At 38.1% G+C, this 25219-nt stretch overlaps 1 protein-coding gene and 1 pseudogene across 2 annotated transcripts in view; one reads left to right on the top strand and one right to left on the bottom strand.

Annotated features, from left to right (window-relative positions):
- Positions 1-243: 243 nt before the first annotated feature.
- The window catches only part of MINPP1 (multiple inositol-polyphosphate phosphatase 1), a 36549-nt gene continuing 11573 nt past the window's right edge, over positions 244-25219 (top strand). The window contains exons 1-4 of one of the 2 annotated variants that reach the window (XM_024563403.4): positions 360-1067; positions 3886-4083; positions 11957-12054; positions 18209-18342. In XM_024563403.4, coding sequence (XP_024419171.2) covers positions 431-1067; positions 3886-4083; positions 11957-12054; positions 18209-18342 — 1067 coding nt within the window. In that variant the 5' untranslated portion in view covers positions 360-430. Of the gene's footprint in view, positions 1068-3885; positions 4084-11956; positions 12055-18208; positions 18343-25219 lie in introns of both variants that reach the window. The other variant, XM_053923429.2, reaches the window with a different exon arrangement.
- Positions 9629-11604, bottom strand: LOC112307317 (high mobility group protein HMG-I/HMG-Y-like; annotated as a pseudogene).

The raw sequence follows: 25219 nt of genomic DNA, 5'->3' as shown, positions 1-25219 counted from the left end.
AAACGGGTAAGGATGGTGATACAACAGTTAGCTGTTAAAAGGTGTCCCGTTTTGGCGGCGTTGGAGGGTAAGGCTTAGACCAGGCTTATAAACTTAGAAACTTAAAAAGTGGAGGAGTCGCAGCGAGGTCCCCGGCGCGCCTACCAGGAGGAAACTCGCCCACGCTCCGGGCCAGCCCGCGCTGGCTCTACCTGAACCACAGGTCCCTAAGGCTTCTCCGGGTTTTCCTCCGGCCTTGTCTGACACCCAAGTCTACGCGGCGCCTCGGGGCTTCCCGCCAGCACCCGCGGCCAACGTCAACCGCAGCGCCCTCCGCACCGCGAATCCCTGCAGGCGGGCCGGAAGCGCCCTCCGCGCCCGCCCCCTGCCCGCCGGAGCCGGAAATTGGCGGGTCCGGGCCGAACGTCGCCTTCGCGGGCCGCTGGACACCATGCTTTGTGGCGCCCGCGGCTTCATCAGCGTTTCCTCTGCCCCTGCCGCGGTCCTGGCTGTGGCTCTGCTCTCGTCGCTCTCGCGGAGCTCCCTCCTGGAGCCGGAGGACCCCGTGGTCTCGGCGCTCAGCTCCTACTTCGGCACCAAAACTCGCTACGAGGATGCCAACCCTGGGCTGCTGTCGGACCCCGAAGCGCCGCGGCCGCACCCGGAGCTGCTGGAGGAGACCTGCACTCCCGTGCAGCTGGTCGCCCTCATCCGCCACGGCACCCGCTACCCGACGGCCAAACAGATCCGCAAGCTGCGGCAGCTGCACGGGCTGCTGCAGGCCCGCGGGCCCGGGCAGGAGCGGCCCGACGCCGCCGGCGGCCGAAGCCTCGGCGCCGCGCTGGCCGACTGGCCGCTGTGGTACGCGGACTGGATGGACGGGCAGCTGGTGGAGAAGGGGCGGGAGGACATGCGACAGCTGGCGCGGCGCCTGGCCTCCCTCTTCCCTGCGCTTTTCAGCCGCGAGAACTGCGGCCGCCTGCAGCTCGTCACTAGCTCGAAGCACCGCTGCGTGGAGAGCGGCGCCGCCTTCCTGAAGGGTCTGTGGCAGCATTACTACCCCGGGGTGCCGCCGCCCGACGTCGCAGGTGACCACAGGGCCAGGACCCTGCCTCTGTCCTCTTCTCAGCCCCGCCTAAACCCACCCCCCACCCCATCCCGGATTTCCTCTCACTACCCTGTGTCCCCGTCCCCGAACTCTCTAACCCCCATCCCATAGTCTGGTCTGGACTTCACTCTCTCCTTTCTCCTCGTACGTACACTTGTTTGCTCATTCCTCGGGTGTGAATTTAGCACCCTAAACGTGCATGACGTTGTAGTAGATGTTGGGGTATTCAACAGGAATAGAGGCCCCTAAGGGCTGCTTTGGATCATCCATGGCCACGTTGACTCCCCCCTCTAAGCAACAAGCCCTTCCTTTCCGTCCTCCCTGGCTGCCCGTTCTACGTAGGGCACACTTTACAAAATTTAGGGCTTTCTTCCTCGGGCTTTGCTTCTCATACTATTTGGATTTTTATTTTTGTAATTTTTTTACTTCGCAATTTTCAGATGTTGGTTCTAGACCTACCTCCTATTCTAGGAAGCTACTCTCAAATTTTCTTTACTTCTCTGCCCTTTTCTCTGTTTTGTTCTTATGTATTCGTGTACTGTGTGAGTGACCCTCATTTGTAGTTGTGGTCCGTGGTAACACGCAGCACTTTACTAATTTATTCCATTACTTATTCTTTTGCAGAATTTAAGACGTCATCTAGTGGGGCCCTTTAATTTAAAGGTGGGGCAGCTGAGCCCGCCAGTATGCCTTGTGAACTAGAGTAAGGCCCAGAGTCTCAGGTCTTTTGTTTCCTGGGAACAATGGGTTTTCCCCCCCTCAGAAAATGTTCAATAGACACAGCTAAGACTAATAGCAAACACTTAATACCTGCTATGTGCTAGGCATGCTTTACATTTATTTCACTAAATCCTTACAGCAACTCTCTGATTGTATTTTCTCCCTCTCTAACAGATGAGGAGATTGAGAAACAAACACTAAATAATTTGTCTAAATTTATATAGCTAGGTGTATGGATCTAGGAAATCTGATTATTCTCAACCATTACATTATATAGTTTCTTTTGTCTGTAACTTAAGGATAATAAAAAAGCAACATTTTTGTGCGGTAGAGATGATCAAGTGTTAATACTTTCTTGATCAGCCTAAAGATTGAGACATCATTTAGTTTCAAAGCCCAAGTGAAAAATGAAGTACACTGTTTTACCATTTCTCCAATAACATCCTTTCTTAAGCAGGTCAGCCATGTCCAAGGGTTCTTCCATGGATTGTGTGTCATGTTATTACTGTGTGGGTGATTCAGTTGGCTGGCTTGTGCTTTTTAGTTAAAGGTAGGCTTTTTCTGTTCATATGAGTGAAAATTCTCTACAAATCTGTTAAGTAAATGTTGAAAGTAGAATATACTTTAGCACAGTATATACAGGGTGAGGCAAAAGTGGTTTACGGTTGTTTGTATGGAAAATAATACAATAATAAAAAATAATTCTAGAATAAACTCTGTTTTGCATATTCACAACTGTAAACCCCTTTTGTCCAATCCTGTATAATGTCTTCCAAAAAGCGACCATTGGACCTTCTAGGTGGCGGCGTGGGGATTGGCATTGGCCTCAACCTACGAAGCCAGGGATCAAAATACTTCAAAATAAGCCCACCCCTCAGCTTTTTCATTCTCAGATTAAACCCCTTTGTTTAGCTACTTCACTATTTATTATCTACAGATAGTTGTTCTGACTGTTGTGTATATCTGGGATTTTGAGGGAGGACACAAAATTAGATTTTGTATTCTTACAGAAACAGAACAATGCTTTTGTTTCTGTTTAAAGAGCAGCAGTAATTAGATTATAGCAAGTATGAAATATCCAGATCCACTTGGGAAATTGTATCTTGAGGCCACAAAAAAATGACAGAGCACTTACTTTCCTAGTTAAGGTACTTCCTTAACAACTGTAGTCCAGTCTGTAATTAAAGTGGTGAAATGGATGCAGACAGACAGACATATTTCTCTACACACACGTCTAAAGCAAAACTATAACTAGATTAAATTTTCTCATTTTATAACAGAAATAGCATAGTTGGTGTTCTTTTCGTAAGTTATTGGAGAAATGGTGATTGAAATATGTATGTTTTTAATTATGATTGTAAAAAAAACTTAAAAGACACCTCAATAGTTCAAGCTTGAATGTGAATGCTTTTCTAATACATATTTGTTGCCAAAGTGGAGAGAGTAATATAACTTGTTAAATTCTTTGTGAGCTTCAGTTAGAAAACAAACCAAATCAGGAGCATGTAGCACAATGAAAAACAAAAGCTTTTATGTATTTTGTGCTGTTGTCAGTAGTTTTTGTCCCAACCAGGGTGTTTTGTAAAGTAAACAGGGTTAAGAAAGTTAATTGAGGAAATAAAATACTCTATTTAGATTGTACCTTAGAGGAGAAAAACAGATCCTATCTATTGAGTTATCTCTCATCTTGTATTTGGAAATTTTCCTAATTTTTAGTTGTTCTTAAAGTTTTCTGTGCCTAACATAAACAGTACTTACATAAGACAGTTTGTACTTTTTATGATTTTATGTCTGATCTTTGCTTTCTTTAAGAAAACATTCATTTCAGTTACCTTTATTGTGTAGTATCGCTGTAAAACATTTTATCTTTGATACTTTGTTTCATTAGTTTTTTCTAGCATATACTCTCATGAATTACCATGACAGATGGGGAATAGTTTTGCCCTATGTCCTCCTTGAAAAATGTGGGCTCGAATAATAGGTTTTTAGTGTTCATTTTTAGCACTTGAAACAAAGTGTTCAATAATTTAAAGTTGTCACTTATGTCATATATATGTATATTTTTTTTCCCTTATCAGACATGGAATGTGGACCTCCAAGAATTAATGATAAACTAATGAGATTCTTTGATCATTGTGAAAAGTTTTTAACTGAAGTAGAAAGGAATGATACAGCGCTTTATCATGTAGAAGCCTTCAAAACTGGACCAGAAATGCAGAACATTTTAAAAAAAGTTGCAGCTACTTTGCAAGTGCCAGTCAGCAATTTAAATGCAGGTAATGTGCCTGTTATCTTTCATTTGAATTATGAAATAGCTTAAATGGTTTATGAATTCTGAAGAGGAAAAAATATGGAAGCATAAAGTTACTCCTTTTAAAGGCCCACAATTGATTTTACATTAAGAAAATAATGTGTTCTAAGTCAAGAAAATTGTATACCTCATGCTTCTGTTTTTTAGATTCAAATTCTTTGATTTTTATGTAAATTAACGTACAAGATTCTTGCTATATCATGGGGTTATTTTGCGGACAGAGGTATGTAAAGCTTCAACTCTCAGCATTATTTATAAAACAAAAATTATCTTCCCTGTGTTCCCTCCTCAAAGTGACACAAATGGAAAGCCAGATAAATTTAGCTTTTGAAGCAGTTCAGAAGTACTTGTTAATGTTTTGAAAGATAAGTTTTAGAATGTGAAAGGCAGAGTAGTGTGGATTTTTTTGTTTTCTTTTTTGAGGCTTTAAACCTAGAGATGCTGAGAAAATGAGCGGCCATAAGGTACTGCAGTGGAGGTGGACTGGTTGCAACTTATCATGCAACCTAGGATACTTGTGAGGGCGAAAGGGACATTATTAATAATTATGCTGAGAAAGCAGGACATATGATCACCTGGAAATGGGAAGTTAGGAAAAAATAAAATTATTTTCTATTTTCTAGAAATTTATAGTGCATCGGGCAAGTATTGACAAATATGCGTACAAAGATTGTGGATTTCATTATATTGTGAATAAATCTCCAGAAGACTGGAACTAGGAGATGTTGTGGGGGAGGAGGAAGAAACATAGACTGGAATCTGTCATTCATAGAGCCTGAATGCTTTAAAGGATCAAAAAAGTGAACATACCTAGACTAGACCAGCATTTAAAATTGAGTTTTTTCTCTTTCCCCTAACTGGTTGTATACGGGGGTCACCTGGCAAGCTTTAAAAATTATTTTATTAGGGAACAACTCAAGTCTATAAATAATAATAAAAGCTAATATAATGAACGTTGATATGCCCACAATTTAGTTGTATCAAGTTTTAACATGCTTCAGTTAGTTGCTTTGAATATATTGGGGTCTTTTGGTCCCTCTGCAGGATCTCATTCATCTCCTTTTCTCCCCAGAGGTAACCGTTGTCATGAATTGAGCATTTAACTCATTCTATGCCAGTTTTTGTATTTATACTTATGTTTCTGTACATAAATGGGATATTGTTTTGCAGATTTTTAAATATTAAGAATGGTATCAATGATACCAGTCTAAGATTTAATTTGAAATCAACTTTGTGTTTTTGATATAGTGTATATAATTCTAGTACTATATTTTAAATTTATGTACAGAATTTGATAGCTATACCAGCATTAAGTCATTATTCTTTTAGTGGGCATTAAGATTATGGAAGGTTTTTTTTTTAAACTATTTTCAGGCTCTAAATGAATAAGGATTATCTGTGTTTGAATGATGAGGTAATTGAGAGCAACTTCTTTTTGGACATAATATAACTCTAGTGGTTAAAATGATGGGTGCTGAAATTGGACTATTTGTATTTAAATTTTGGCTCTGTAATACTATTGACAGACTCTATGATCTTTGGCTAATTGCTTACTATCTCTTTGCCACAGTTTCTTTCTCTGTAAAATGGCTATAAGAATTATAACTGTCTTAAGCATTACTGCAAGGATTATATAAGATTGATTTTTTAAAATATATTTTATTGATTATGCTATTACAGTTGTTCCATTTTTCCCCCTTTACCCTCCTGCACCCAACACTCCCCATTCCTTCCAGCAGTACCACCCCCTTAGTTTATGTCCATGGGTCATGCATATAAGTTCTTCGGCTGCTCCATTTCCTAGACTGTTCTTAACTTCTTCCTGTCTATTTTTTACTTAACATTTATGCTTCTTATTCCCTGTACCCTTTTCTACTTTCTCCCCCTCCCCTGTCCCTCTGATAAACCTCCAAGTAACCTCTGTATCTATGATTCTTTCTCTGTTTTGCTTGTTTGCTTAGTTTGTTTTTTAGATTCATTTGTTGATAGTTGTAAATTTACAGCCATTTTAATGTTCATAGTTTTGATCTTCTTTTTCTAAAGTAAGTCCCTTTAACATACCATATAATAATGGCTTGGTGATGATGAACTCCGTTAACTTTACCTTGTCTGGGAAACACTTTATCTGCCCTTCAATTCTAAATGATAGCTTTGCTGGATAGAGTAATCTAGGTTGTTAGTCCTTGGTTTTTATCACTTTGAACACGTCTTGCCATTCTCTTCCTGCCTGCAAAGTTTCTTTTGAGAATCAGCTGACAGTCTTATGGGAACTGATTTGTAGGTAATATTCTCTTGCTGCTTTTGAGATTCTCTCTTTATCTTTAACCTTTGACATTTTAATTATGATGTGTCTTGCTGTGGTCCTCTTTGTGTCCATCTTGTTTGGGACTCTCAGTGCTTCCTGGGCTTGTATGTCCATTTCTTTCACCAAATTAGGGAAGTTTTATTTCATTATTTTTAAAACAAGTTTTCAATTTCTTGCTCTTTCTCTTCCTTCTGGCATTCCTATGATTCAGATATTGGTATATTTAAAGATGTCCCAGAGCCTCCTTAGCCTAACCTTATTTTTTTTTTAATTCTTTTTTGTTGCTGCTCTGATTGAATGTTCTTTTCTTCCTTATGTACCAAATCATTGATTTGATTCTTGGCTTCATTCACCCTACTGTTGGCTCCCTGTAAATTTTTCTTTATTTCACTTAATGCAACCTTCATTTCTGCCTGGGTCTTTTTTGTGCTGTTGAAGTACCCAGTGAGTTCCTTGAGCATCCTAATAAGCAGTGTTTTGAACTGTGCATCTGATAGGTTGCTTATCTCCATTTCATTTAGTTCTTTTTCTGGAGTTTTGTGCTGTTCTTTCATTTGGGCCATGTTTCTTTGTCTTCTCATTTTGGTATCCTCCCTGTGTTTGTTTCTGTGTATTAGGTAGAGCTGCTTTGACTTCTTGTCTCACTAGCGTAGCCTATTGTAGAAAAGTGCGCCTGTAAGTTGGATGGGGTGGAGCTTTAGGTAATTGCCAGGGTAGGGCAACCCATGTCACTGCTGTGTGGCTCTGTGTGGCTCTTTGTGGCAGAGGGCTCAGAGAGGGGACAGTGCTGCCTTCTGGAGTTTTGTCTGGGAGGAAGCTGTCTCCTGGCACTCATCCCGATGCCAGTAACTTCAGTTTCTTCCTGTATGCTGCTGGTGCCCTTTGAGCTGCTTCCCCAGTGCTGGAGCCCAAAGGGAATGAGTCTGGGTAAGTCCCAAGTCTGTTGCGGGCCCTTTAAGAGGAGACTACTGAAAATCCCGTAGTTTCTTCTGCCATCCCAACGCCCAATGGTTTTTATAGCCAGAAGTTATGGGGATTTACCATCCTGAGACTAGGACCCTGGGCTGGGTGGTCTGGCATGGGGCTGGGATCCCTCATTCCCAAGGTACCCTCTGATTTTTATCCACCACACTTAGAAATGGGACCACCCGTCTACATCTCTACATCTCTGTCCCTCCTACCCATCTGGATGAATGTGGCTTCTTTAGTTCCTTGGTTCTCAGACTTTCATACAGTTCAATTTTCTGATAATTCTGGGTGCTACTTGTTTTGTAGTCTAGTTGTAATTTTTTCTGTGGTTATGCAAGGAAGTGAGCCATGTTTACCTACAACTCCATCTTGACCGGAAGTTGAGATTAATTTTTGCAAAGCATTAGCACAGTACCTGGCACACAGTAACTGCTCAAAGATATTTTAGCTATTTAAATACTTTTTTTTTTTACATAGAGAGGTGATGCTGTATTTTCTGTAAACTTATCAATATATGTCTCATTCTTTTAAATTCTATATTATTTCATAGGTATATGACGTAATTTCAAGGTCAGTGCTAATTAAAAACTTAAATACTTAACCCATTATCAAATTTTACTGGTGGGAGGGGCAAGTCCAGATTCTTTTTATAGGAAGTCATTTTCCTGCTGAGGTTTTCTTAGTTTCTGACTCTTTCAGAAGACACTACAGTGAACATTCTTAATAGTCTGCTTTCTGAACTTAAGAGTTTATAAGTTAGATAACTGTAGTAGAATTGTTAGGTTAAGGAACATGAATATTTTACATCTTGACATAAACTTCAAAATTGTTCTTTGAAAGTAGAAAAATTTATATCAATAATAAATGACAATGCTAGTTTTCCCTTATTTCATTCAATAGTAGATATTAGTCATTTTGACTTTTGCCAATTTGATTAATGAAAAATGCTGTCTAGCTTTAATTTGCATTTCTTTGATTACTTGTGAAGGTGAACATCTTTTCATGTTTATTACCTATTTTCATTCCTTTTGTAAAATGTCTCTTTATACTTGTTCATTTTCTATTGGATTATTTTTATGGTTTTCTTATTTATCGTAGGTACCCTTTATGTGTTATGGATCTATTAATTACAATATATATCCTTTAATTTTGCTTGATGAAGGATAAATCCTTTGCCTATTGTATTTTGCTAACATTTTCTTTAATTTGTTGCTTATCTTTTTTCTTTTTAAATTCAAGTAACCACAGATGGGAAACAAGAGGGGGGCCCCAAGCTGGGACAAATGGCTACCTCCTCCCCTGCAGAACAGGGAGAAAATGTGGCCCTACACTCTCAGCGGTCAACACAGGCCCCCTGATCGTTATTCTGCTGCCTCCTAGGGGCAGGGCCCCACCTTCCCTGGGGCTGGGGTCCTTGGCTCCCAGTCTTCTTTGCCCTAGCCCCTTCCCAAGAGCATTTTGGAGGGGAGTGTGGGCAGCACAGGAGGCAGTTAGGATGAACACTTGGCCATGGTAGCAGTGTCAGTGACAGATGTCTAAGAATGAAATGTTGAACAAAAAACAACACAGCTGTCCAGAGGTAGTTTGTGAACATTGGAGAAATGGAACCAGAATCTTGGGGGGTGGAGAGTTGTAAGGGGCGGGGGGCGGGGGGTCAGGCTAGCTCCTTCTTGTTAGTGCCTCATGTGAGGGAAGGGGAATTTTGAGGCCTGAAGTGGAAGTAGGCTCATACCCCTCTGCTTTTCTTCCTCTGCCCCAAGGAGGGCTGTCCAACCTAGTGCAGGGACTGGGCAGGGCAGGGAAGAAAGTAAAGTGGGTGTGAGCCACTCCTGGCGAGACACAGGTTGGTTGGGGCATCTCGAGTCAGAGAGTGTGGACCACTTAAAGTTCAGGGGAGCCCTCCCGGGCCCCCTAAAAGGAAGCCAGAGGTAAAAGTGGGAAAGAAAGCTCCCACCCCTAAACCAGGAGCACAGTCAGCAATGTCCCCACCACCGAGGGAGAGGGAATGCAGCAGCAGGTACAGGGTACGGCTGAGTGGGAAGTGAGCTTTGACCAAGGAGGGCAAGTGAATGCACATGGATGGGTGAGATGGGTTGCCGGGAACCCATACCAAAGGAAAACGGTTCCCTGCTTGGGCTACTTGGGGCCCCGCAGTGGCCGGTGTGCTGTGTAGTGTGGTGGTGCTGGCAGGTACGAGGTAGGGGTTGCGGGGTGGGGATGGTGATGGTGACTGTGGGCCTGGTGGTTAGGGGCAGTGGGAGCAAAAATGTTCTATCCCAGAAGGAAACTGCTCCTCCATATAGTCACTGCCCTTTTTTGATGACTCCTGCAAGATGCCCTCTTCTTCCTTCTTCGTTTTTTTGGGTCTGCCCTTTTATTTCCTCCCTGGAGTCGTGGTTTTCCAAGTCTTGGCAGTGCCCTTGTTTTTGCTCCCCTTTGGTTGGCCCCAAGGTCTCTTAGGTTTGGCACTTTGCTGGGCTCCTTCGGAGGCTGCTTGTGAGGCCTGCTCTGGCGTCTCTTCTCAATGCCATCCTTTTCCTGCTTGGAGGCCAAGGGTTGGCTTGACTTGGAGCTCGACTCACTCATCTTGTCTGTAGGGAGCAGGTGGAGGAGTGATGGCTGCAGTGGGCAAGCTCAGCTGGCCACTGGCCTGCGATGCATGCTCAGACTGCTGGAAGATACAGTATTGGGTGCTGAGGACCTGCCTGGTTCCACCACAGCTGGTAGCAAATGCAGATACCTTAGTGGAGCCGCGCCAGTGCCAGAAATAGGCCAAGAGCCTGGAGTCCCCATTGGGGAAGCAAAAGCCCCGCTCAGGAGCATTTTTAAAAAGCAGTGACTTATCTTTTGTGTCTATTTGTGGTGCCTTTGATTGTACAGAAGTTTACGTCTTTTGTATAGCTGTGGGGGTTTTTTTTCATTATGGCTTCTAAGTGTTGTATTTTGCCTAGGGATTATCTCTTACCCTGAGATTATTATATTTTCCTGTGTCTTCCTTTACTTATTTTATGTTTTAATGTTTAAATCTCTAATTCATATGAAATATTTTTGAGGTTCAAAAACTGACCAGATGTCAGAATAGTCATAATAGATGCATCAGAGCCATAACTCATCATAAAAGATTATTTGTCTAAACTCCCTAGTTGCAGGTGGGAAAATTGAGACCCAGAGAACCTAGAATAATTTGAGGAATTAGGGGGAGATTCAGGTCTCATAGCCTCAGTTGTCAAGAGTTTTTGGTAAATTTTTTTTCCAGTCAGCTCCCCTCCAGTTAAACAGTATACCATGTGGACTAACTTTCATAGTTTCATAACTAGAATTTTGAGTGCGAGAAGCCATGACCTTTCATCATCAAATATACATGGTACTTAAAAGCCACTATATTATATTGGATATTAGGGTTATACACCCTTTCATTTATATAAGCAACTTTTTAAATGGCTTTTATGTATATTCCCAATTAAATATTCTTTTTTTACTATACACTGCATCAGGGAAGTTCTGTAAACTCAAAACTAGTGCAAAAAACATGCAAGATCAATTTTTTTTCCCCATTTTTCTTAGAAAAGAAAGGCAGTAAAAGAAAAAGTAAAGCACTGGTGTCAAACCCTTGCAGTTGACTTCTTTTCTATGTAGCATTAAATGTCACCCACTTGCCCTTGACTGAAGAGCAGTACGTTTATTTGGTGCTAACAGAGGTTACCTTTTGTAGCCTAAGTATTCATTCCCTTATCACTTCTCTTCAAAACCCATGTATATCTATAAGTAATGCAATCAGCTGTTGAGCACTGTAAAAGTCCCAGGTAACTTAATCTGAAATCCATTGACCGATTGGGCAGCCAAGGTTGAAAAACAGATGTTTATCAACCTCTCTCCTCCTTCAGTGTGCAATTTTTTGTTTGTTTCTCTCCTTGATCCTTTGTTTCACCTTCCTTCTGACCCCTCACTTACTCTGACCTTTCTTCCTTTTCTACCTTCTGCACTCTTCTACCCTTTTATAACCTCTGTACTTCCTTCTTTTTAATAGTTATGATATGAATTATTGTGTAGCTAAAAGAACTGTTCAATAAATGTCATTCGTCATTCCTAATTTTCAAGTTGGGGACTAAAACCTTTTATAACTTTTATCTCCCCTCCTCCAACCCTCTTAGTGGTACTTAAAAGTACCATGTAGATATTTCTACAAAATCAAATTATGTTCTGTATACAGTAGTAAGTCCTTGGGTTAAACTTTTTGTTGGGTTTGGTAGGCAGACATGCTCTTAACAAATATATTACTTTTAAAAAACAGGAAAAAACTACTGTTTCACAGAGAAAATTTTTTAGTATCATTGGGCTGAAATTTATATCTCATCATGGTTTCTCCAGAAGGTACTAGTTCCTCCCCTTTGGATTGTACAGAATGAGTCTTAATTCTTAGATAGCCAGGAAGAAACTGAATAGTCTCCTCTCCAAACTGAATTTATCCAGTTTCTTCAGCTGTACTGTACATGGCATTTTACAGCTATTTGGAAAGTTGCAAGAATAATAACCCACAAATTTTCCCTTTTTTTTTCTCCCCCAGATTTAATTCAGGTAGCTTTTTTCACTTGTTCATTTGACCTGGCAATTAAAGGTGTTAAATCTCCTTGGTGTGATGTTTTTGACACAGATGATGCAAAGGTAAGTATTAATTTTGCAGTTTCTTTGCCTTTTTTACATGATTTTTTAATGCTGTTGTAACTTGAAGTAGTTTCTCAAAAAATAAGCAGAATATGGAACATTAACTGTCTTTGACTAACTCGTAATTTTTTTTTTTTACCTAAAGAGAGACTACTTTTTAACATAGGGCCCACCTACTTCTAATTAATTTGGATTCATAAAATTCTGGAAAACTTTCTTTCATTGTGATTTGCTTTCTAGGCCTACCCAGTTAAAAAGCTATTTAACCCAACATCAGACTTGACTACTGGGAAGGATTATACAGCTAATACAATTTAAATTCTTTTTCTTATAGGACTTGAAGGCTCAGAGAGCATAAATGTTTTTTCAAATACCTGTTTGTTTCATAACAGTTTTCATGATAAATTGAGTTCTGTTCCACCCTGATGATGGTGGTAATTCATCTACACTTTGTCTGCCTACTTCATATTTTCTCCCTTCATTCATATGCCTTCTTCGTAGACTTTTAGACTCTAGAAAGAGAAGGGCAGACAGGCCTCTGGTAACTTTGAGAGAGGCACATTCTGGTCAGTTCTGGGATGTTGGAAGCTAGGAAGGTGAGATAGAGGGCTCACTTTTAAGTATTGAGGATTGCAGCATTGGATAGAGCTCTGGTGGATGAAAGTAGGATATGTTTTGTATGGATGGATCATTCAGGAATATGGACTTTTGAAACCTTAGTCATACCTTGCATATATATATATAAAACCCTCAGTATACCGTAATAAATAAATAAACTTCAAAATTTAACTTTTAAAGTTAATTGGCTCTATCCATGAGGTACCTTACTTCTGAAGACTTGACAATTTCTGTGTCTCATTTTTTACTCATGATTAAATTGGGGTTTAAATATTTTTTTAAATATTTTTTTAATTTTTCAGTTACTGTTGACATACAATATTACATTAGTTTCTGTTGCATGACCTAGTGATTAGATATTTCTATAACTTACAAAGTGATCACCTTGATAAATCTAGTCCCCATCTGGCACCATACATAGTTATTACAATATTATTGACTATATTCCCTATGCTATACTTTACATTCTCGTGACTGCTTTGTAGCTACCAATTTGTACTTCTTAATCCCTTCACTTTTATCAGCCAGCCCAGTAGGGGGAGCGCTCAGCAAAGAAATATGGCTTCTGCCAGTACTTCTGTCTGGGAGAGAACAGTCCCTCCTCCAGCCCTCACCCTGAAGCCAGGCAATTCGCGTCCTCCAGTATGTCCCTGGTACCTTTCTAGCTGCTGTTTTATTGCTGGAACTTGGAGAGAATTAGTCAGAGTAAGTCTGTGGGACAGTCTTTAAGAGGAACATGTGGAACTTCAGTAGCCCTCTGTCTCTCTCTGGCACAATCCCTGCTGGTTTTCACAGCCAGAAGTTATGGTGATCTCCCTTCCTGGCCCTGGAACCCTGGGCTTGGGAGCTGATGTGTGCCCAGGACTCCTTGTCCCTCAGGGGAACCTTCATAGCCAAGATACTTTTATTATTTTCAACTATAACACATGGGTATGGATTATGTATGGGACAGGCTGGTTCCAAGTCTCCACCCCTCTCATCTGTCTCATTGTGGCTTCTTCTGCGTATCTTTAGTTGTAGAACTTCTATGCATCTAGACTTCAGGCAGTTGTTCTCAATGATGGTTGTTTTGAAACTTCATTGTAATTTTGATGGGGTCATGGGAAGATACAGGTACCGCATTTACCTACTTCTCCATCTTGATCAGAAACTGGGGTTTAATCGTTTTTGACAAGAATACTATAGCCCTGGCCAGGTAGCTCAGTTAGTTAGAGTATTGTCTCACTATACCAAGGTTGAGGGTTCGATTCTCAGTCAGGGCACATACAAGTATCAACCAATGAATGCATAAGTAAGTGGAACAACAAATCAATGCTTCTCTCCCCCTTTATCTCTCTCTTCCTCTCTTTCCCTCTCTTCACCTTTCTTTCCCCTCCTTCTCTTCCCCTCCCTTTCTCCCTCTCTTCCTCTCCCCCTTCCTCTCTCTCAAATCAGTGGATAAAATTTAAAAATAAAAAGAATACTGTATAAGTGATGTATCTTCCTCAGTGCATCACACCTCAGTGCATCACATTAGAAGGAATGACGTCAGTTTGTCACATCATTCATGATAATGTTTGGTTATTTGATTAAAGTGATGACTGCTAGATTTCTGCATTGTGGAGGTACCTTTTTTCCTCTGTAAAGAAAGAACTCACTTAATTGATCATAACTCGAAAATTTGAAATACATGTATATTAATTGAATATTATGAGTTTCCTTTTTCTTCTATATAAACAGCAAATAAGTTAGATGCTTCATTTAAAAATTTAAGATTCTCTTTGATTTATATATTTCTGAAGTATTTACAGATGAAATAAAATGATATCTGGGATTTGCTTTCAAAACAATCCAGTGGTGGTGGAGGGGTATAACTGAAACAGGATTGGTCAAATGACAGTTATTGTTGACATTGGATCGTGAGTACACAGGGGTTCATTATACTACTGCCCTCTATTTTCTATATGTTTGAAATTCTTTATCAAAATTTTTTTAAGTAAAAGCGAATAGACATGAAATTCTGAGAATTATGGAGATTATTAGCTGTCCAAGACCTTATGAAATGCTGGATTGTTTATGCCTTCATTCAGCAAATACTGCTTTAGTGCTTGCTCTGTGCTGGGTACTTGGTTTAACTGAAGATACTACCATAAGCTAGACATTATCCTCAAAGAATGTCACAAGGAGTGAAAGACTCAAATGAACCATTGCAAGACAGTGGGATGGCTATAATAGAAATATACATGGTATAGTAATATACAAAGGAGACAGTTGATTTAATGATAGGTAAATACAAAAATGATTCATGAACTAGTTACTTTCCTATAAGATAGTTTTTTGCAACGTTGTATGTATCTTTTACTATAATGAGTATACCTAGATTTCATGTCTTTTCTGGAGTCAGTTTTGGTATTTAATATTTTCTAATAACAATCATTCATGTCATCTAGGTTTTCATAAGTATTTATAGAGTTTGGTAAATTTATCTGTTTTTAAAAAATATTTTCCCTCTATTTCTGAGATTATTTCCCCATTATTACTTACTTGTGTATTTGTACTTTCACAGTTTCCTCGTTAGTTTAGTTTATTACATTTCTTTACTAATTAGTTTTTTTTAAAAACTTAATTTAATTTTGAACTTTATATAATTTATATTTACAGTATACCTGATATGTATTTTTCTGTGTCTAGTTTTTGTTCAGCATTATGTTTTTAAGACTTATCTATGATGCTGCTGCATGTAACTTCAGAGTCATCTGCTTAATAATGGGAATGTGTTTCTGAGAAATGTGTCATTGGGCGATTCTGGTGGTGTGTGAATATCATAGAGTGCACTTACACAAACCTAGATGGTATGACCAACTACGCCTCTAGGCTGTTTGGTGTAGACTGTTGCTCGTAGGCTGTAAGTCTGTATAGCCTGTTCTTGCGCTTTCAGGCAACACCAGACTAAATCAAAAATACACAAGAAAGTGATCCAGAGACCTGTAAACATGAGGTGTATGAGGTTACTGCCAGCATAATACAGCATACTGTTTTATAGCAAACTTTTTTATAAATGCACTTTAAAATCATAAAAAGTATATTAAATAGACCAGTGGAATAGTCATTTATTATTATTGTCAGGTATTACGTGCTGTACATAATTGAATGTGCTACACATTTCTATGACTAGCAGCACAGTAAGTTTGTTTACACTAGCATCACCTTAAACGCGTGAGTAACGCATTGCACTGTGATGTTACAATGACTGTGAAGTCACTAGGCAATAGAAGTTTTTCATTATAACCTTAGGGGACCACTGATGCATATGTAGTCTCTTGTTAACTTAAATGTTATGCAGTGTATAGTTGTAGTTCACTTTCATTGCTGTGTAGTATTTTATTGCATGAATTATCAGTTTTTAAATCCATTATCTTGTTTGTAGATGTGTAGATTGTTTTCAGTTTAGGGCTATTTTGTTCCATTTTCTGGTTATTTATGTGAGGAGGGCGTGACTGGTATCAATTATTTCATTATGGCAAATGATATATCCTTTTAATATACTGTTAAATTTTATTTGGTTATGCTTGATTTCAAAGTCATTAAATCATGTTTATAGTGACGTTGGTTTATGGCAGTTGCTATCATTTGGGAGTGATACTACTGACCTGGCCCTATTTTTCTCTCTCTGGGGGGGTTAGAAATGTAAGGGGGAATGTTTGTTGTAACAATGACTAGGAATCACTATTGGCATTTTGTGGTTGAGAGTACAGGATGCTTGCTGTCTTGCAATGCAGTGATCTGAATTTTCTCCTCTCATACCTTTTTCTTTGTGCTTTCTTTGTCCCGTGTTGGTAATAGGCTTCTATTAGCCTCCTAAAATGAATTAAGTTCTCCAACTTTTTCTGTATTCTGGAATAATTTAAATATTAGGAACTAACTTCCTTGAAGGTTTGGTAGAACTCATGGTTAAAACCAACTATGCTTAGTATCTTTCAGGTAGACCTTTGACTCTATTTTGTATAGTCAGTTCAGATAACTTAAATTTTTCTAGAAAAACCACCCATTTCATTTTTAGAGGGGAAGGGAAGGAGAGAAGGAGAGAAACATCAGTGTGTGGTTACTTCTCCTGCACCCCCTGCTGGGGTCTGGCCTGCAACCCAGACATGTGCCCTGACTGGGAGTCAAACCAGGACACTTTGGTCTGCAGGCCTGCGCTCAATCCACTGAGCTACACCAGCCAGGGCTAATTTCTTTCTTTCATTTTTTTTTTTTTAACTTTTTAAAAATGTTTACTTTGGACTTTTGTGCCAACTGCATGATTTAATTGCCTCTCTAAGTGTCTTAAACTTACGGCTTACATTTAGTTTTTCTAGGGGCTCTTTTGGGAAGAATGGCTCATAACTACTGCATAGGCTTCTCATGTACCTCTATTGGGTGGTAGGTTTTAGTTATCTAGCTTTGGTGTTTATCTGATCAAGTGATACTTGAGTAAAAAGTTTAACATTTAGATAAAGGCTGCCTTAATCACCAACTCCATTTCAAGACCACTCTACAGAGATATATCACTGCTTTCAGTTTGATGTGTAACTTTCAATCTTTTTTTTATGCTGCTGTTTATAATGCGTATCATTCTTAGAAATGTAAACTGTGTAGTGTCTACATGTTAGTACTTACAGATCTACAATATAATTTTTAGTAACTGCATGGTATTCCATAGCGTGTGTATACTGTAGTTTATTTAACCACATACCTATTAATGATATTTAGGTATTGTCAATAATATTTTTCTTTTACTCCTGTAAGCAGTGCTGCTGTAAGACATTCTTGTACATTCTCTTGTGTTCCTCTGTGAAAATTTTACTTTTTTGGAAATGGAATTAAATGGGCCTTAGAGATGTGCGTTTTTATGGGTTTTGCCAATTTGCCTTGTAGAATATCTACACCAGTATACATTCTTTTCAGCAGCATCAGTTTTCCATGTCTTTGGTGTACTTTTATTTTTGCCAAACTGATACATAAGCCAAAGCAACTCATTTTCTATCTGATATCTACCTTCCTAATATAATTTCAGAAGAAAGGGGAGGTCAGCACACGTCTTTAATAACCCATTGTTCTGAACTGTCATAGATGCTGGGTTTTTGAGTTTGTTTAATTTTTAATCCTCACCCAAGGACATGCTATTGATTTTAGAGGGAGGGGAAGGGAAGGAGAGAAACATCAATCATTCAATTGGTTGCCTCTTGTATGCACCCCGAATGGGGACTGAACCTACAACCTAGGCATGTGCTCTGACCAGGAATCGAACCTACAGTCTTTCAGTTTATGGGAAAACACTCCAACTGAGCCACACCAGCCAATGTGGATGCTGGATTTTTGGTTTGTGAGAACTAACTTGCTGTTTGCATGCCATCCTCTACATTCCCACAATTGAAATTTGTGTATCAACATATATGTCTGTTTGTCATGGATCTTTGGGTCCAATTAGTAAATACTTGAAATGGCAAATGTAAATTAGGAAATCTGTAACATGAATAAAAGTGTAATAGGAATGACTTGAAATTTTTAATTTTAGGTATTAGAATATTTAAATGATCTGAAACAATATTGGAAAAGAGGATATGGATATACTATTAACAGTCGATCCAGCTGCACCCTGTTTCAGGACATTTTCCAGCACTTGGACAAAGCAGTGGAACAGAAAAAAAGGTAAAAACTTAAAAAAAAATTTTTTTTTGATGTATATTCTGAGTGCCCAGTTAAGCTCCTGGAAAATGTTTTATAATAGGTGATTTTTTAAAATAGATTTTGCTTATTAAAAATATTTTGATAATAACTATACTTAGAAAAATTTAGATGACATATGTAAGTAATAAAACATATAAACCCCCCCATTTAACCCAAGAACTAGAATCTAGTTCTAATATGAATAATTTGCATTTTTATTTATTCCTGTCCCCTATAACAGCTTTTCTGATTTAATGTGTATCATCTCTTTGCCTCTTTCAAAAATAGTTTTTCATATGAATGTATGTGTGCCCAAACGGTAAGTCCTCTGGGACTCCCCCCTCGATATTACATTTATAATATTCATCATGTTGTTGCATATACTACAGCTTATTCATTTTTACTGTAGTGTGTAGTATTCAGTAACGTGCAATATTCAGTAAATAAATATCACAGTTTTAACATCTTCTTTGTCAGTGGGCATTTGGGTAGTTTCTGCCTTTTGCTATTACAAATCGTGTTATTGTACATGACTCCTAGCATGAATTACAAAATATTTTTATTTTAAATAAGAGTTTCTCACTGAAAAGCCTTTTTTAACATTCATACCTTTCAAGGTTTTTTGAAAAAAATCTTAATAAGTTGAACCTTTGATAGAATCTAAACCCCATTTTACTTGACAAGTATGCTTCCATGAAAGCTTATACATTTCCAGTTGGAGACAAAAGTCATGCTATAAAGATTGAATCAGAAGGACTGAAGATGGTACATTTGATTGTGTTTGCAGTATTAATTTTATATACATATTTATGTGTATATGTGTGTATGTATATAGAAAGAGGAATTTTTCTTGTGTCAATATGACTAGTTTATGGAATTTTCTTGGGTTTGATGGGAGGTTGTAAAGAACACCAGATTACTTAGTTTTCTGTTATGACCTTTGTGGGGGAAAATAGTCGACTTAAGTTTTGTTTCTGAGATAGGCATTAACTCCTTTGCTTCTTAATTTTATGAATGGTTTAAAACTCTTAGGCTTTATGAGATAACAGATCTTTACTATCTGTTCATTGTTCATCCCATTTTTGAATGAGGTGTGGCAAACTTAAAATTGTGCCAGAAAGATTCTTAATTAACTCTTGCAAGGTCTACAATTACAATTTGATACCAGACTTAAAGCTTAAGTAAGAAGTTTGTTACTGGTGTTTAAAAATAAGTGTATTTCTCTACACTGAAAACTAGAAAACGTCACAGAGAAATTAAAGATGACCCAAATAAATGCAGAAATATACTGCCATTATGGACTGGACAGCTCAGATTGATCATGTACTGAGTACAATCTCTTTTACCATCCAGTAGGTCTCTGTAGAAATTAGAAGCTTATTCTAAAATTGATATAGAAATGCAAAGGACCTAGAAGAGCTAAAGCAATTTTGAAAAAGAACATACAAATACCTGACTTGAAAACCTATTATAAAACTGTAACTATAGACAAATAGATCAATGTATTAGAATAAAGTCCAGAAATAAACTCGTAAGTCAATTGTTGACAAAGATGTCAAGGTAAATGCATTGGAAAAAAGGATAGTCTTTTCAACAAAGGATGCTGAAACAATTGGATATTCATGTTAGAAAATGATCTATAGGTCCTTACTTCACACTATACACAAAAATGGGTCATAGATTTAAATGTAATGTATGAAACTGGAAAACTTCTAGAAGAGAATGTAGGACCAATGACCTAAATATGAGCTAAAATTATGAAGATCTTAAAAGAAAATATAAGAGTGAATCTTTATGATCTTGGATTAGGCAAAGATTTCTTAGGTACAACTCCAAAATGAAAAAAAATTGATAAAGTAGACTTCATCAAAATGTAAAATCTTTGTGTTTCAAAAGGTACTATTTGAAAAGTGAGAAGACAAAACAGTAGGCTTGGAGAAAATACTTGTAAGGCGTACATATATATGATTAAGGATTTTAATCCAGAGTATACCGAGAAGTTACATCTCACCAATAAAGAGACATTGCAATTTGAAAAAGAGAGCAAAACATTTGAACAGACAGTTCACTAAAGATGTATGGATGTCAAATGAGAACATGAAAAGATGCTCAACATTATTAGCTATTAAAACCACAGTGAAATACCACTAATATATCTCCTAAACTGGCTATAAAATAATAGGAAAAATATATATTGATCTCTGCCCCAGATTCCTGACATAAGCCTCCTGAAACCTTTGTTTCCTGGGTGATAAGAGCGTCTTTCATTCTAATAACTCAACTGTGGGTTCATTCCTGGATGGCCCTGGGATGAGGACTGGTTGCGAGAAGGAACAAGTCATGATTAGAAACTTGGAATTTTTAGCCTTGCCCTTGCCCTCATTCTCTTGAGAAGGGAGAAGGGCTGGAAATGGAGTTTATGAGCAATCGTGACTATATAATGAAGCCACCATAAAAAATCAGAAAGTTTGTGATGCTGAAAGACTCTGGTTTGATGGGAGAGTGGTGTGCCTGGAGAAGGCTGGAAGTTCTATGCCCCTTCCACATACCTTACCCTATGTGTATATCCCATCTGGATGTCCATCTGTGCCCTTTATCATATTTCATAATAAATTATAAAATGTAAATAAGTGTTTTCTTGAGTTCTGTGAGCTGCTCTAGCAAATTAATTGAACCTGAGAATGGGGTTGTGGGAACTGTCGATTTGTAGCCAAATTGGACAGAAGTCATGGGTAACCTGGGGACCTACTTCTTACAGTTGGCACTTGATGTAGGGGGAGTCTCATGGGACTGAGCCCTTAACCTGTGGGATTTGACTCTGTCTCCAGTATCAGAACTGAGTTAAATTGTAGGTGGTGTCACAGAGAATTGCTTGGTGTGGGAAAAAATCCAGAAATGTGAGTGTGATAGTGTGAAAGGGGAAGCAGGAAGAAAAGACTGGGTGTTTTTATTACAGACTAGCTAAAATTTTTAATAAGGATTGTCCTAAGTGTTGATGAGATTGATTCAGGGAAACTAGAAACCTTATATATCTATGCAGACTTTTCTGGGAATGTTTACAGCAGTATGAATCATGATAGCTAAAAACTGTAAACAGTTCAAATACCCATCAACCGGTAAATGCGTATACACATTGTGGTAGTCCGTGTAATGGAATACTGCCCGGCAATACAAAAGAATTAACTGCTGTTAGGTGCAACAAAATGAATGACTTCAAAACATTATTCTAACTGACTGACATGATTATATATTGTATGATTCTGTTTATTTGAAAGTTCTAGAAAAGGCAGGACTTTACATACGAAAGTAGAGCCTGGATCTGGACATGGGAGCAGAAATTGACTGAAAAAGGGTCCAAGGAGATTTTTTAGGGTGATAAAAGCATTCCCAAACTGGACTGTGAAGACTGCATGCATAGCTGTTAGATTTTCCAAATAATATTGATCTAACTTAACAATTAAAACAGGTGAATTTTATGGTTGTTATGTTATTTGTGAATAAAACTTTGAAAACAGTATGAGTATTTAATAAAAGGAAAAGGGGGGAAGAAAAGAATGAAATAATGGTATGATAAAAGTAGAAATAATTTTTAAGGAATTTACTAATTCAAAAAAATAGAATCTTAAAGTTTTTTGCAAGATGACCCCAAAATGCTTATGACATGTAATTGTTAAAAATGTTTTTTTTTTTAAATAGGGTTCTTGTAGTCCCATAGAGCCATTACTTTTTTAAAAAATAGACTATTTTTTAGAGCAGTTTTAGGTTCACAGCAAAATTGAGTGGAAGGTAAAGAGATATCTAATATACCCTTACCCACTATCCTTCCCCACTATCAAAATCCCGTACCAGAATTAATTTTTTAAAAGCAGTTTTATTGAGAAATAGTTCACCCATTTAAAGTGTACAATTCAATGGTTTTTAGTGTATTCACAGAGTTGTGCAACCATCACCACTATTTAATTTTAGAACGTTTTCATTACATGAAAAAGAAACCCCATGCCCATTAGCAGTCCCTTTCCATTTATCCTAAGCCCTCTCAGCACTCAGCAATGACTAGTCTCCTTTGTTTCTCTATGGATTTGCCTTATCTGGACGTTTCATATAAATGCATTCATATAGTATGTAGTTCTTTGTGACTGTCTTCTTTGCCTTAGCATAATGTTTTCAAGGTTCCTCCATCTTGTAGCATATATCTGTATTTCATTTTTTTATGACTGAATAATGTTCCATTATATAAACATACCGTAATTTGTTTATCCACTCGTTATTTGATGAACGTTAGCGTTATATCCATTTTTGGGCTGTTGTGAGTAATGTTACTGTGAACATCTGTTTACAGATTTTTGTGTGGACATGTTTTCAGTTTGCGTGGGTATGTGCCTAGGAATGGGATTTCTAGGGAGTCATTCATTTTGACCGTGAGGAATTGTTAAGGAATATTAAACAGGCAGGCAGTCCCTGATGTGCACTGGTTCCTGGATGTGATCTTAAGATGAAACATACCAAGGTGAGGTTAGCCTGTTTATAGTAATATAGTAGATTACCTGCTGGGAGGAGTTACTTGTTTTTATGTTAAAATTAAATTTCAGTTTTTAGGTTATTTTCTTAAATTTGCTTATCTCACCCACAAATGAGGTAGAAGGGAAAATGCAACTGAGTATTTCATTGTGTTACGTAGTAACTGACTGTTTTTATATACTTAGAAGTCAATAATAGACTAATTTTCATGCATGGCTTATGGAGTCAGATGCAATGTGATATAGTTGGCAGATGCTTGGATTTGGTTTGGTTTCAGTCCTAGTTCTGCTTTATTGATGCTGCAGATTCCTCACTTCGAAAAAGGGGACTGTCTCATCTGACTCACAGGTTGTGATAATAAAGAAAGTTTAAGTCTGCTAAAGCATTTAGTATAAAGTGATATACCATTATGGTATTGTTCTTGTATTGGGTTGGCCAAAAAGTTCATTTAGTTTTTCCCATACGATGGCTGTAGTGCTTAGTTGTTTTTAACTCCACACAAAACAATTTTGTTAGATTATATCGTGACAGCTGTCAAATCAGCATACAGTTTTTTAAAAAACTTATCAAAATTGGTGAATTTTTGTGCAGTCATTTCAATATTGAAGATGGAAGAAGATATGCAGCATTTTCAGCATATAATGCTTTATTATTTCAAGAAAGGTGAAAATGCAGCTGAAACGAAAAATGATTTGTTCGGTATATGGAAAAGGTGCTGTGACAGATCAAACGTGTCAAAAGTGGTTTGCGAAATTTCTTGGTACTATTGACATTTTGGCCAAATAATTCTTTGCTGTAGGGCTGTCTTATGCATTGGAAGATGTTTAGCAGCACCCCTGGCCTCTACCCACTAGAAGTCCATAGAGGGAAATAACAGGCATATTTAAAATATCCAAATTAATAAAGTTATTGGTAAAAATGAAAAGTGTGTCTTTTATTTTATGGAAAAAACATACAGACTTTTTGGTCAACTCAATATATAAGAGTTCTTTGGCTAAAACATGTTCTTAATGTCTCTTCAGACATTCATATACCTCCCCCCATAGTTATGCAACTCACAGAAACAAGTACTGGGAGTAGAAACAAGTAATTTGTAGGACACACTCTTCAAATTTCCGTGGTCTGTGACTCATTTATTAAACTAATTGCCTTCATTGGCAAGATAGAGAAAATCTTTATTCCTTTTGAATGATTATACCTTCCCTGTGAATTAAAAATAAGATTCCTTCAACAATATTTTAAAAACCTACTATTATACATGTCAGGCAATGTTTTTAGGAGCTGGATACACTGATGAGTAAGAAAAAGTCATTGCACTTGTGACTCCTACAATCTAGAGAATTAGAAATACATGTAAAAGCTATGGGTCATGGTTTAACTGTTTGTGTAATATTGTGAAACAATATAAAAAGTTAAAGGACCGAGAGTTTGACCTTTTAAGACAGGAAATCATTTTGGCCACATCCTCCTTTCCTGAGCGAGGAGAATTAGCAGTGATTTTGAAGAAACTGGCAGGTGCTTTCCTGGGACTGGTTATCTCTGTACTAAAAGAGTGATTAGGGTTTTAAAAAAAATTTAGTTAGTTGAATCAAAACTAAATCTTATTAAATAGGTAAAGGGAAGAAAGCATATTTAGAGACTTCTATCAGATTTCTCTCCAAAAAAAAAACAGATTAAAGCCAATTTTATGAGCAGTGCCAAAATTAAAGTACTTCTGAAGAAAACCAACATGTGCTTGGCAAGGAGAGAATACTAGGGTTTTAAAAAAATTAATAGACTTTGTTTTCTAGAGCAGTAGGTTCAGAGCAAAATTGGGCGGAAGTTCCAGAGTTCCAGACACCACTCCCTCTTCCACGTGCACAGCCCTCCCACATTAGCATCACACACCAGTGTGACAGCGTAGTGTTTTAGTGGTCTTCTGTCTTTGTATTTTATCAGATCTGTTCATGAAAACGTTAACCTTTTTTGTCATCACTCTTAAAATCTTTTTTTTACATTTGGATTTAGAGTTTATGGTTATACACGTGTATGTATCAACAATATTTTGTCATTAATGTTGTTTGAGGAAATATTTTGCACTTAATTCTAGAGGTGCCAGGCTACTTTTTGCCTTCTTCATCTCTCCACCCTACACTGAGATTACACAAATACACAGGTCGTTATCTTTTTTAAAAAAAAGATTTTATTTATTTTTAGTGAGGGGGAGGGAGAGGGAAAGAGAAACATCAATGTGTGGTTGCCTCTGGAGCACCCCCTACTGAAGACCTGGCCCACAACCCAGGTGTGTGCCCTGACTTGGAATCAAACCAGCGACCCGTTCAGTTCACAGGCCAGTGCTCAA

Source organism: Desmodus rotundus, chromosome 4 (assembly GCF_022682495.2).
Source record: "Desmodus rotundus isolate HL8 chromosome 4, HLdesRot8A.1, whole genome shotgun sequence".
NCBI classification, from domain to species: domain Eukaryota; kingdom Metazoa; phylum Chordata; class Mammalia; order Chiroptera; family Phyllostomidae; genus Desmodus; species Desmodus rotundus.
The sequence above is the reverse complement of the archived record's forward strand: the minus strand, read 5'-3'. Positions and strand labels throughout refer to the sequence as shown.